This window comes from Hypanus sabinus, chromosome X1, assembly GCF_030144855.1.
Source record: "Hypanus sabinus isolate sHypSab1 chromosome X1, sHypSab1.hap1, whole genome shotgun sequence".
Taxonomy (NCBI): Eukaryota; Metazoa; Chordata; class Chondrichthyes; order Myliobatiformes; family Dasyatidae; genus Hypanus; species Hypanus sabinus.
Genome location: NC_082738.1, coordinates 44,819,352 through 44,832,227, shown reverse-complemented (window position 1 = coordinate 44,832,227; position 12,876 = coordinate 44,819,352). Strand labels below are relative to the sequence as shown.

Sequence of the window (12,876 nt, the reverse complement as noted above, 5' to 3'; positions counted from 1 at the left end):
CCTGCCTGAACTCTATCTGCCTGAACCCCAGCTCTACCCTTAAGTGCCATGGCATCCCCATCCTGTCCTCCCCCTAGTACTTCAGTGTCTGCGTCCTGCGTTTGGGTCCATCCAGCCCCCCATGACACTCACAGATCCTGACTGAAGTGCACGAGTCCCACTTGCTGCGGTTTCTCCCTGGTAGGTTATTCCTCCCCACCCCCCCAAACAGTATCCAAAGCGGTATACTTGTTATTGAGGGGAACAACCACAGGGGTACTCTGTACTGGCTGCCTATTCCCTTTCTCTCTCCTGATAGTCACCCAGGTACCTGCCTCCTATCACCTCCTCATTCTTCCGTAGCATCTCTTATCAATAGTGAAAACTCTTATGGGAGTACACCAAAGGACCTGCAGATGTAAGTGAACTGTAAGAATGATGGGAATTGATCATTTTCCCACTATTTACTGAGTAGTTTTTGTTTATATTTTGTAATGCATCGCAGATGAAGTTCATCCCAAAGGCACTATATCTTACCTTGATACATTTACCTTCTAGATTTAGCTGAGCCAAGACTTACATGATAAAGCCACAACAACAATAAATTTGGAGAGTATTCAAGTATGCCTGGAGACTCAAATTCCTGGGATGCGATTTCTTGTTGCATTGACTTCAGTGGAACTGAATGTACTGTACGGAGATAAGCATCAGCTCAGCAGGTTTAACCAAGGATAGTTTCCTTAACTCCCTTCAATCCTCCAACCACACTCCCCTTTCAAATAAAAGGCCCAGAGTCCTGGCCTTTTCAGCCCCGTTATAGGCTTCTTTTGACATAGAGTCAGAGATAAGTACAGTGCAGAAGCAGGCCCATCTAGTCAGTACCAAACCATTTAAGTTGCCTACTCCCATCGAACTGCACTGGGACCATAGTCCTTTCTACCCCTTCCATTCATGGACTATCCAAACTCCTCTTAAATGTTGAATTCGAGCTCACACGCACCACTTGTGCTGGTAGCTTGTCCATACTCTCATGACCTTCTGAGTAAAGAAATTTCCCCCCCAAGTTCCCTTCAAACTTTTCAACTTTCACTGTTATCCATGACCTCTGTTGTAGTCCCACCCAACCTCAGTGGAAAAAGCCTGCTTGCATTTACTCTATCTATACCACTCATCATTTTGTATACCTCCATCAAATTTCCTCTCAATCTTCTACATTCCAAGGAATAAAGTCCTAACCTATTCAATCTTTCCTTTTAGTTCAGGTCCTCCAGACTGGCAACAACCTTGTAAGTTTTCTCTGTACACTTTCAACCATATTTACATCTTTCCTGTAGGTAGGTGAGCAAAACCGCACACAATACTCCAAATTAGGCCTCATCAATGTCTTATATAACTTAAACATAACAAACCATCTCCTGTACTCAATACATTAATTTATGAAGGCCAAAAGCTTTCTTTATGACCCTTTCTACCTGTGACACCATTTTTAATGAATTATGGATCTGTATTCCCAGATCCCTCTGATCTACTGCACTCCTCAGTGCCCTAACTGTGTAAGATCTGTCCTGGTGGATCCTACTGAAGTGCAACACCTCACTTCTCTACATTAAATTTCATCTGCTATCTTTCAGCCCATTTTCCTAGCTGGTCCAGATCCCGCTGCAAGCAATGATAGCTTTCCTCACTGTCCACTACACCTCCAACCTTGGTGTCATCCACAAATTTTCTGATCCAGCTAACCACATTATCGTTCAGATTGTTGATATAGATAACAAACAACAATAGACCCAACACCAGTCCCTGCAACACTCCACTAGTCACAAGCCTCCAGTCAGAGAGGAAACCATTTACTTCTACCACTTTCTGGCTTCTCCCACAAAGCCAATGCCTAATCCAATTTACTATCTCACCTTGAATGCCGAGCAACTAAACATTATTCTCCAACCTCCCCCATGGAGGACCTTGTCAAGTGCTTTGCTAAAGTTTATGTAGGCAACATCCACTGCCTTGCCGTTTATCAACTTTCCTGGTAAGTGCCTCGAAAAACTCTATAAGATTGGTTAGACATGGCCTACCACATGTGAAGCCATGTTGACTATCCTTAATCAGTCCATGACTATCCAAATACTTATATATATCTAGTCCCTCAGTATACCTTCCAATAACTTAGAATACCTGTCTATACCTGCTAATCCACCTTTTTTTTCCTTAACCAGGCCTACTTTAATAGGGTGGGAGTTCTATACTCTGAATTACAGCTTAATGCAGTGATCTTAAAGGTGGTGGAATAAAACAACTATATAGAGAATAAACTATATTCCTTAACGTTTCCTGACGCGGGGTTTCAATCCCAAAACTGAAAATTCCTGCACTCCCCCCTATTCTACCCCAAACAGCTCCCACAGATGCTGTACAACCTGCTGAGTTCCTCCAGCAGATTGCTTGTTGCTTCTGGTACTGTTATACACTCATTGAGGGCAATAACTTATTCCACAATGAGTGGTGAGATGATGGAATGAACACCCTTGTAGTTACTTACCACTTGTTAAGGGTGGTAACTGGAATGAGCACAAATGAAGGAGAATAAAATGCAGCTATAGAATAGTTGAGAAATGTTAGTACAAGTTGGCTAAAAACAGTTAATTTGATACAGAGCAGTTTAAAAAAAACTTTTCTTCCAACTACCAAAGAAATACAGGAGATCCCTTCCCCTTAGATATATTCATGGCCCAATTATTGGTGCACTGACAAGGTTAGAAGATTCCTCTGCCTGTATTGACACTGCTGCAGGTAAGATTTTCCATTACACCTGTACATACATGTAGTTATGCATATGTCAATAAGCTCAAATTTGACTGAATAGCAGCAGAAAAAAAGGGATAATGTACAATGGACACCTTGATTAGATTTGTGACAAAATTCCAAGAGACCAGTCAATTTTAATAAATTGCCAGAAGCTCCAAATCAAGAGAATTCCCAGGTTTATATATGTTTGTTGTTATTGATTTTAATTTTTTTTTGGGGTGGTCAGAAGGGGTTGGAAACACTGAAAAAATTGTATTACCCCAATAGACCCAAAGATTAGCATTGTACTGACTTAAGCCTGCCACTGAAGAAGCCAATAAATTTTCTGACGCTACTAACAAAGTCTGTGATAGTCCAAAAGCACATAATGGATGCTTTTTCATAAGTGTTCTGCATCATCACCATGTGGCCGGAATTTCAAACTACATCTAAACTAAGTGCAGTCACACAGCATTATGTTGACCTAGATTTGGGAAATAAGATCCTCCTTGTTGGAATTAATAGCAAATGCTGGGAGGATTCTTTGTTAAGAGACACTCCATACCGCAATGCCCTAACTGTATAAAAGAAGCATCATATGCCACAGACAAAACTATACCTATCCCCAAAATGTGAATAGTCAGCAAGTTGTACCTCTCAACTTACAGCTATTAAAATCTTTTAGTTTGCAAATACCTGGATGTTTGAAATACTTCCAAATATTTAAAATTAAACATACAAAAATGCATTAATGATCCAAGTTAACAACTTTTGAGATTTAATAATATCCCTTGACAGATTAAAAACCATTTTTAAAACTAATAACCCATCTATAAAATCTTAAAAAAACTTTTACTTGAATTTTTAGTTATCAATGATTTCCATTAAAATGACTATGGCTATCAGTTCAAATCTAGAAGCCAGAATACATTTCAATAATAAAATTAAGTTAAATTCAGTCCAGTAACGAGTATTTTTAAAATTTCAAAATGGTAGCCAACTAAAAAAAAATCAGCAAACATTATCGAGATTGTATAAATTCACAATCAGTAAACAAATGAAAATGTCCATGGGTTTTTATTTTATTGCTAACATACTAATGAATCCTCTATATAATAAAGCAAACACGAGGAAATCTGCAGATGCTGGAAATTCAAACAACACACAAAAAATACTGGTGGAACACAGCAAGCTAGGCAGCATCTATAGGGAGAAGCACTGTCGACGTTTCGGGCTGAGACCCTTCGTCAGGACTAACTGAAAGGAAAGATAGTAAGAGATTTGAAAGTAGTGGGGGGAGGGGGAAATGCAAAATGATAGGAGAAGACCAGAGGGGGTGGGGTGAAGCTGAGAGTCAGACAGGTGATTGGCAAAAGGGATACAGAGCTGGAGAAGGGGAAGGATCATGGGATGGGAGGCCTAGGGAGAAAGAAAGGGGGAGGGGGAGCACCAGAGGGTGACGGAGAACAGGCAGAGTGATGGGCAGAGAGAGAGAAAAAAAACAAACAACTAAATATTGTCAGGGATGGGGTAAGAAGGGGAGGAGGGGCATTAACAGAAGTTAGAGAAGTCAATGTTCATGCCATCAGGTTGGAGGCTACCCAGCCGGTATATAAGGTGTTGTTCTTCCAACCTGAGTGTGGCTTCATCTTGACAGTAGTGGAGGCCATGGATAGACATATCTGAATGGGAATGGGACGTGGAATTAAAATGTGTGGCCACTGGGAGATCCTGCTTTCTCTGGCGGACCGAGTGTAGGTGTTCAGTGAAACAGTCTCCCAGTCTGCGTCGGGTCTCACCAATATATAAAAGGCCACACCGGGAGCACCGGACGCAGTATACCACACCAGCCGACTCACAGGTGAAGTGTTGCCTCACCTGGAAGGACTGTCTGGGGCCCTGAATGGTGGTGAGGGAGGAAGTGTAAGGGCAGGTGTACCACTTGTTCCACTTACAAGGATAAGTACCAGGAGGGAGATCGGTGGGAAGGGATGGGGGGGGGGGGGACGAGTGGACAAGGGAGTCGCGTAGGGAGCGATCCCTGCGGAAAGCAGAAAGGGGGGGGGGGGGGAAGGGAAAGATGTGCTTGGTATCCCGTTGGAGGTGGCGTAAGTTACGGAGAATTATACGTGAACCTGGAGGCTGGTAGGATGGTAGGTGAGGACAAGGGGAACCCTATCCCTTGTGGGGTGGCAGGAGGATGGGGTGAGGGCAGATGTGTGGGAAATGGGAGAGATGTGTTTGAGAGCATTGATGGTGGAAGAAGAGAAGCCCCTTTGTTTAAAAAAGGAAGATATCTCCTTCGTCCTGGAATGAAAAGCCTCATCCTGAGAGCAGATGCAGCGGAGACGGAGGAATTGTGAGAAGGCGATAGCATTTTTACAAGAGACAGGGTGGGAAGAGGAATAGTCCAGGTAACTGTGAGAGCTACTCCATCCACCCGCCACCCCACTTGGGATATTGTTCCCCTTGTCCACTCATTCCCCCCCACCCCCAATGCCTACCCACCGAACTCCCTCCTGGTACTTATCCTTGTAAGCGGAACAAGTGCTATAACTGCCCTTACACTTCCTCCCTCACCACCATTCATGGCCCCAGACAGTCCTTCCAGGTGAGGCGACACTTCACCTGTGAGTTGGCTGGTGTGGTATACTGCATCCAGTGCTCCCGGTGTGGCCTTTTATATGTTGGTGAGACCCGACGCAGTCTGGGAGACCGTTTCACTGAACACCTACACTCGGTTTGCCAGAGAAAGCAGGATCTCCCAGTGGCCACACATTTTAATTCCACGTCCCATTCCCATTTTGATATGTCTATCCATGGCCTCCACTACTGTCAAGATGAAGCCACACTCAGGTTGGAGGAACAAAACCTTGTATACCAGCTGGGTAGCCTCCAACCTGATGGCATAAACATTGACTTCTCTAACTTCCGTTAATGCCCCTCCTCCCCTTCTTACCCCATCCCTGACAATATTTAGTTGTTTGTTTTTTTTCTCTCTCTCTGCCCATCACTGCCTGTTCTCCATCTCCCTCTGGTGCTCCCCTCTCCCCCTTTCTTTCTCCCTAGGCCTCCCATCCCATGATTCTTTCCCTTCTCCAGCTCTGTATCACTTTCACCAATCACCTTTCCAGCTCTTAGCTTCATCCCACCCCCTCCGGTCTTCTTCTATCATTTTGCATTTCCCCCTCCCCCCACTACTTTCAAATCTCTTACTATCTTTCCTTTCGGTTAGTCCTGACGAAGGGTCTCGGCCCGAAACGTCGACAGTGCTTCTCCCTATAGATGCTGCCTGGCCTGCTGTGTTCCACCAGCATTTTGTGTGTGTTGCCTATATATTATATATTGTTTTAAGTTCAAATTATTTTCAGAGTATAATCTACAGATTTTAATGTTATTAAACAAAATGCTCAAACATCCACAACAGATTGCAATTCAGGAAGCATGTTGACTGACTGGTTTACAAAACTATCCCTTACCTAATATACAAAATAGGTTAACAATGTGCAATGTGAAAATGCAGGTTCGACCTACATTACTGAATACCTTTGCAATGGGAGAAACTGTAGCTTGCAGATTTCCCTACACAACTACAAAATTCAAAATTATTAACACTTAATAAAAATGGTGAAAAGAGAATGACAAGAACTTTTTAATCAATATCTTTATTAATCTAAAAGGAATCTACTTACATTTACATCACTTTTCAAAGGAACAGAAAAATACATTTATAAAGAATGTTGGAGTAATGTGTGCAATAATACATACTCTAAAATTGGCTTGAAGACAGTTACATGCAAATGTAGACAATGTGCAAATAAATCTATCAGAAGTTACCAAAGCATTAACTTTAAATCTTGCAAATTCTGCAATAAAGACTGCAAAATAGTTCAATGGATCCAATCCTTTCTTGGTGCATCTATCAGACATTTGAAGCATAGTTATATAATTTTGACTCCAGTTTATTATCTGCCTCTCTTTGGATTCTTATTCCAATGATGAAATAGTACTAAAGTAACCTGTTAATTAGCTAAATGTGAGTGTGAATCCAGTTTGGTTTGAAGTCTCGCTCTGTAAACTATTGTCAATATAAAATACCTGTTGAGCCAAGACACCCCTGTGCAATACTAGATCAACATATATCAGAGCTATACATCATGCTAATATACTGATAAGATGCTAAAAGTGTTACAACTTTACACCATTGAATTAAATGATGTCAATGCTTTTGTGTTGTGCAAAAGTTATTCTGGTGGGCTTTTTTAAAAAAAACAGCACAGTTAACCTCCAAGACGTCTTGTAGTGAAAGGGTATATAGTTTCAAGAAAATCTGATTTTCTCTTTCCATCCCAGAGCACACTTGTAACCCATTTCAAAGACAGTAAGTTAACCACAAAATTTTCTGAACACACATTTTGGTACATAGGGGTACAGTGTAAAACTGTAGATTGCAAATCAAACCCAAAACATTTTCATTGCCATATCACTATCTCTTCAATGCAACTTGCTACATGCTTGACCCCACCAGCAGCTAAAGGTGTAGTAGTTTCTTGTGTTATTTTTGAACAAGATAAAAAATGTATAACAACATTGCATCATGTAAATATTGGTGCAATCTACAAATCAAAATTTATTAATTGTAAATAGTAACTTTTGAACATTGGATTATTTGTCCATTTATTTCCCATTTTTAAATCAGTTTAAAGCATTTCATTTTATGTTGTTACTAATGACAAAACTGCAGAAAAGAAATGCTGAGCTATTTTTACCCTAAAATTTTATTGAGAAGAGAGGTTAAAAGGTTAAAGTATTCATTAATCCAAAATTAGGATGACACTTCAATATTCCGTACACCATCTTGACTTTTTGAATGAACCGAGCAACAGTTGTCCTTGACACACTGACTCAACCATTGAGGTATAATTTCAGTCAATATAGGTTTTAGCAGAGAAAGATGTGCCAAGGAAAAATACACTAGTAAAAAGTAATTTGTGAAGATTACAGGGTTATTCATGACTTTCTCAATGAAGCAACAGCCTGGGTTGTACTACTACCCATGTAATTCCAGCTTTTATATGTTTTTATATCACCAAATTAAAAAAAAAATTCAAGTCTTTTGTGGAACCTTGCATAAAACCATAAATATGGTGAACATCTCCTTCATTCCACTGCAACTGAAATTGACCCATGGAACAGATGAAGAATTGTTCTGCTTTAGCGTCCCTTGGTGCAGTACAACTCGCAACCCAAACTTCAACAATATTCCTCTTACAGAACAATCGCTTTGAAGTTAAATTATTCCTTTAGAATGAAAGTAAACAAAGTTCATTCCAAATGCAAAAGACATTTTTGATGCACTCGAAGAAATTGTGAAAGTCTCATTTTCTATTCTCACTTTATGGATGTAGACATTGTGATGTGCAATGAATAAAACTATATAATCTTTGGAAGTCATTAGGTGACAGCAAATATGAGGGCAGAATTTGTATTTATTTTTATTTTTTTCAGCATGGCAAAAGAGTAATACAACAATAATGGGAGACAAATTTACATATGTGTTCGGTAAGCCAAATTAGCTGGAATAGTGTACACCTAGGCTGGAGACTTCAGACAGTGTGGGTGCTGCTATTGGGGTTGAGCCTGAAGAGGGAGAGTGGGACAAAGACATCCCAGCGACAGTGAGCATCTGACAGGGGTAGGATTGGGAAGCAAGGTCAGGTGAAGTAGAGAAGAAACAGAAGAGGACATGTAACCATGCATTTAGTTACTTTATATAAATGCACAGACATCTTTTGCTCCTCAGAATTAAAATGGAAACAAGTCATCCTTGATTCTATGAGTCTACATAACAAGAATAATTATGTGTTTATGCACTTGTGTAGGCCTTGATAATTAATGCTTTAGGACTGTAATGTAGTATAAATGTTAAACTTTTGAATGAAGGCTCCATTGCCACAATACGCACGTAACTTGGATGCATTAAAAATATTATCATTCCAAGTTAGCTGAACTTTTTTGAGGAACATTTAATTAAACACTGCCAAAAAAATCCACCATGTCTTCCAGGACAAATAAAAGCTTTAGTTCAAGAATATAATTATAGTCAACTAAGTTTTAACAACTCCACCATAGACAATCCCAAGCCCAGGACAGAGGACTTTGGCAAGCTGCTGTCAGCGGCCTATGGCTGCTCAATAGGGCAAGCAGAAGTAAGTATACTGCAACAGTTGCAAATTCTAGCTCTTAGATTTGGAAACCTCAGCTGAATTAATATGCAGCTGTTAATCTATCTCAGCCTTGAAATAATAATAGATCTTTTTTAAAAACAAAGGTGCTATGTAGCTTTGAGAGGCCACCTACATGAATTTCAATACAAGCATTATTCCCTGCAGCTTTTGACCAGAATCAAAACATAATCAGAACTTAAGAAAATATCAACTATCCAATAGAACTAAAACTGATTTACCAGAAACTAAATCCTTCAAAGCACATAGAAGCTGACAACAAATGCTGTGGCAATGATCAAAACCTACAATTTCCAATACAGGTAGTATTTGAAAAAAGAAATATGTCTAGGGAAAGCATGAAATTTTCTTTCAGCAGTAAAGTATCAAATTAAATTTATCTTTCTGCATTAGATTGCAATAATTAATTTTATGATATGCACAATTTGGCTGCTGAAAGATAATTTAGTACACAAACATTACGCATTATATTCTACTTCTCATAATCCAATAATACATTTCCAAAAGAAGACCTGTTATGAGTATCTCTAACGGTTATTTGCTGCTGCAGGCTTCCATTGTATGAAGTATCAATGTATAAGCAAACATTGATTATGAACTAGGTTTGCACTGCTTCCAAGCTGATCTAAAATAAAGTTTCAATTGTTTCTCTCTCAAGTACAATATGCTACAATGCAAGTATAAAATCATATTCCTGACACTGAGCCCTCTTAGGTATACTCATTGCATTGATATATGTTAACTAATCGGTTCCCTATAGTACAGTATTCCATTGTACACAGTCCAACTCTGATTATTACATTTCAAAATATAGTGATCCTTAATGCCTTTTGAGTCGTGTAACTCATCGTGAAATCAGCATCAATGTGGCTTTTCCAAAATTTATCAGACTGAGACACATTGTGATTCCCTTTTCTTTTGGATTTTTTGTTAATCCACAAGTTTTTTTTTTACACTATATAACCCCACATCTAAATTGTGGAGTGGAAAAATATATCCCCTCCAATATTAAACAAGCTCAACATCTTGCTGATAATGAATTCACAGAATATCATATCGTCCTGTGGATGTCTTCCATTACAGCTATTGTGTAAAATTTCCTTTTAGCACACACAAGAGGTCCACATTAATTAAATGGCAGTCCATGTCTCTCATGTTTATTTAGTGGCGTCCAGTGAACCAGTCATTTTCATTGATGTGCAGAAGTTCATTGACAACTTCAATGAGGTTGTTGTTATGTTTCTTGAGGAGTTTTATATTTAGTTGTCTGTCACAAAATCCCATTTCAAAAAGAATATCCATCAAGTGTGCTTCAGCCTATGCAAAGGGAATGAAATTGAATGACGAGTTAAGTTTATTATTCAACCTATTCAGCTCCTTGAGGTCAATCTTTATCATGAGCATTCAGCATGGGATGACCTTCCTTTAACTGCATTTCCAATCAACTTAAATATAAGCTCTCTAAACTAGTTGACACTTACTTTCACTGGAACTCATCAGGTTAAGTAGCAAATGTAGCTCTGGTTCCTCCAAGTTTGTTTTTGGTACCTATCCCCTAAATCAATGAATGTCGACTCTCTTGTGTCTCCATAAATATTAACTAATTGCACAATTATCTGAAATCCATTAGTAGATTATTATTTACATTCAAGCTGCTTATGTCTACCGATTCATTTTCTGCTGGCAGTAATATCAATAACAACGTTTTACACTGATTCCAAAATTCAATTCCATTAAATTAATAAATGAAGCTACTATTGTGTAATTAGTGGTACCAACTGGGGTTGATTTTCTAAGCAATAGTCTGATTAATATTTTTTAATGATGGCCAGGCTTTAAATATATTCTTACTTAACCCATTTACAAATCATTAAATTTTATTTTTTCTATTGTAACCAATTATTTATCTGTAAATCAATCTTCCTTACAATTTTTTTTTAAAAAAAAACACTAATATCTTTCAATAAAAACAAAATCATGAGACTTGGTCTTCCAGCTTTTATTTTTTCCATCATTTTATAATTAATCAGCAGGCCATTTATCGCATTGGGTTCAAGTCAGCAATCCCATTAGTCCCATTCCTCGTTTCCTCACCTTGTCATACCACTCCACCATGCTCATCAACTTTCCTCTGATATTTTGCCTGTAACCTAAACTATGAATATGTCTCTCAGCACATCTGTGGGATATGGGAGAAAAGATGAGTACCCGAGGAAACTTATATGGTCACAAAGAAAATAGGCACTCAAAGCAGACAAAAGCCAAGGTCTGGATTGAACTCAAGTTCTTGTTGGTGTTGGGTTGAGAGAAAATAATGGTCTGGAAATAAGATCATTAACCACAGTTAATATCAAGGACACATGACTGAAAATACACTTAACAAAATCCGGTAATAACTATGTTACACTTCTGATGCAGTCAAGAATTAAATTACATTATAAGACCATAAGACATAGGAGTAGAATTAGGCCAGACGGCCCATCAAGTCTAGTCTGCCATTCCATCATTGCTGATTTATTATCCCTCTCAACCCCATTCTCCTGCCTTCTTCCTGTAATCTTTGACACTCTGACTAACCAAGAACCTATCAACTTCTGCTTTAAATATACTCAATGACTTAACCTCCACAGCCGTCCATGGCAAAGAATTCCACAGATTCACCACCCTCTGGCTAAAGAAATTATTTCTCAGCTCTGTTTTAAATGGACACCCCTCTATTCTGAAGCTGTGCCCTCTGGTCCTAGACTCACCCACTGTAGGAAACGTCCATATCCACTCTATCTAGGCTTTCAATATTCGGTAAGTTTCAATGAGATCCCTCTCCCCTCTCATTCTTCTAGCTCCAGTGAGTATAGGCCCAGAGACATCAAGTGCTCCTCATATGTTAACCCTTTCATTCCTTGGGTCATTCTTGTGGACCTCCTCTGAACCATCACCAACGTCAGCACATCTTTCCTCAGATTAAGGGCCCAAAACTGCTCACAATACTTCAAGTGCATTCTGATCAATGCCATATAAAGCCTCAGCATGACATTCTTGTTCTTATATTTTAGTTCTCCTGAAATGAATGCTAACATTGCAATTGCCTTCCTCACCACCAACTCAACCTGCAAGCTAACCTCAAGGGAATCCTGCACAAGGTCTCAAGTTCCTTTGCAACTCTGATTTTAAATTTTCTCCCCATTTAGAAAATAGTCTACACCTTTATCCCTTCTACCAAAGTGCATGACCATACACTTCCCTGCTACATATTCCATCTGCCATTTCCTTGCCCATTGTCCCAATCTGTCCAAGTCCTTCTGCGGACTCCCTGCTTTCTCAATACCTCCCGCTCCTCCACCTATCTTCATATCATCCGCAAAGGCATCAATTACATCATCCAATCATTGACATATAACATGAAAGGCAGCAGTACCAATACTGATCCCTGTAGAACACTACTAGTCACCAGCAGCAAACCAGAAAAGACCCCCTTTATTCCCAATCTTCACTTCCTGCCAGTCTGCTAATTTTCTATCCATGCTAGTGTCTTTCACGTAATATCACAGGCCCTTATCTTGTTAAGCAGCCTCATGTGTGGCACCTTGTTAGAGGGAAACAGTGTCCTCTGATTCTACTTTGTCTAACCTACTTGTTATTTCCTCAGATAATTCCAGATTTGTCAGACAAGATTTCCCCTTTAAGGAAACCATGCTGACTTTGGCCAACTTTAGCATGTGCCTTCAAGTACTCAGAAACCTCATGCTTAATAATGGACTCCAACATCTTCTAGACCACTGAAGTCCAGATAACTGGCCTATAATTTCCTTTCTTCTGCCTCCCTCCCTTCTTAAATAGTGGAGCAACCTATGCAATTTCCCAGTCCTCT

At 39.5% G+C, this 12,876-nt stretch overlaps 1 protein-coding gene across 3 annotated transcripts in view; it reads right to left on the bottom strand.

Annotated features, from left to right (window-relative positions):
• Window positions 1–6,409: 6,409 nt before the first annotated feature.
• Window positions 6,410–12,876, bottom strand: part of nbr1a (NBR1 autophagy cargo receptor a) — a 54,224-nt gene continuing 47,757 nt past the window's right edge. For 2 of the 3 annotated variants that reach the window (XM_059956521.1, XM_059956522.1), the window contains exon 22: window positions 6,410–10,325. In XM_059956521.1, coding sequence (XP_059812504.1) covers window positions 10,170–10,325 — 156 coding nt within the window. In that variant the 3' untranslated portion in view covers window positions 6,410–10,169. The remainder of the gene's footprint in view (window positions 10,326–12,876) is intronic. The other variant, XM_059956523.1, reaches the window with a different exon arrangement.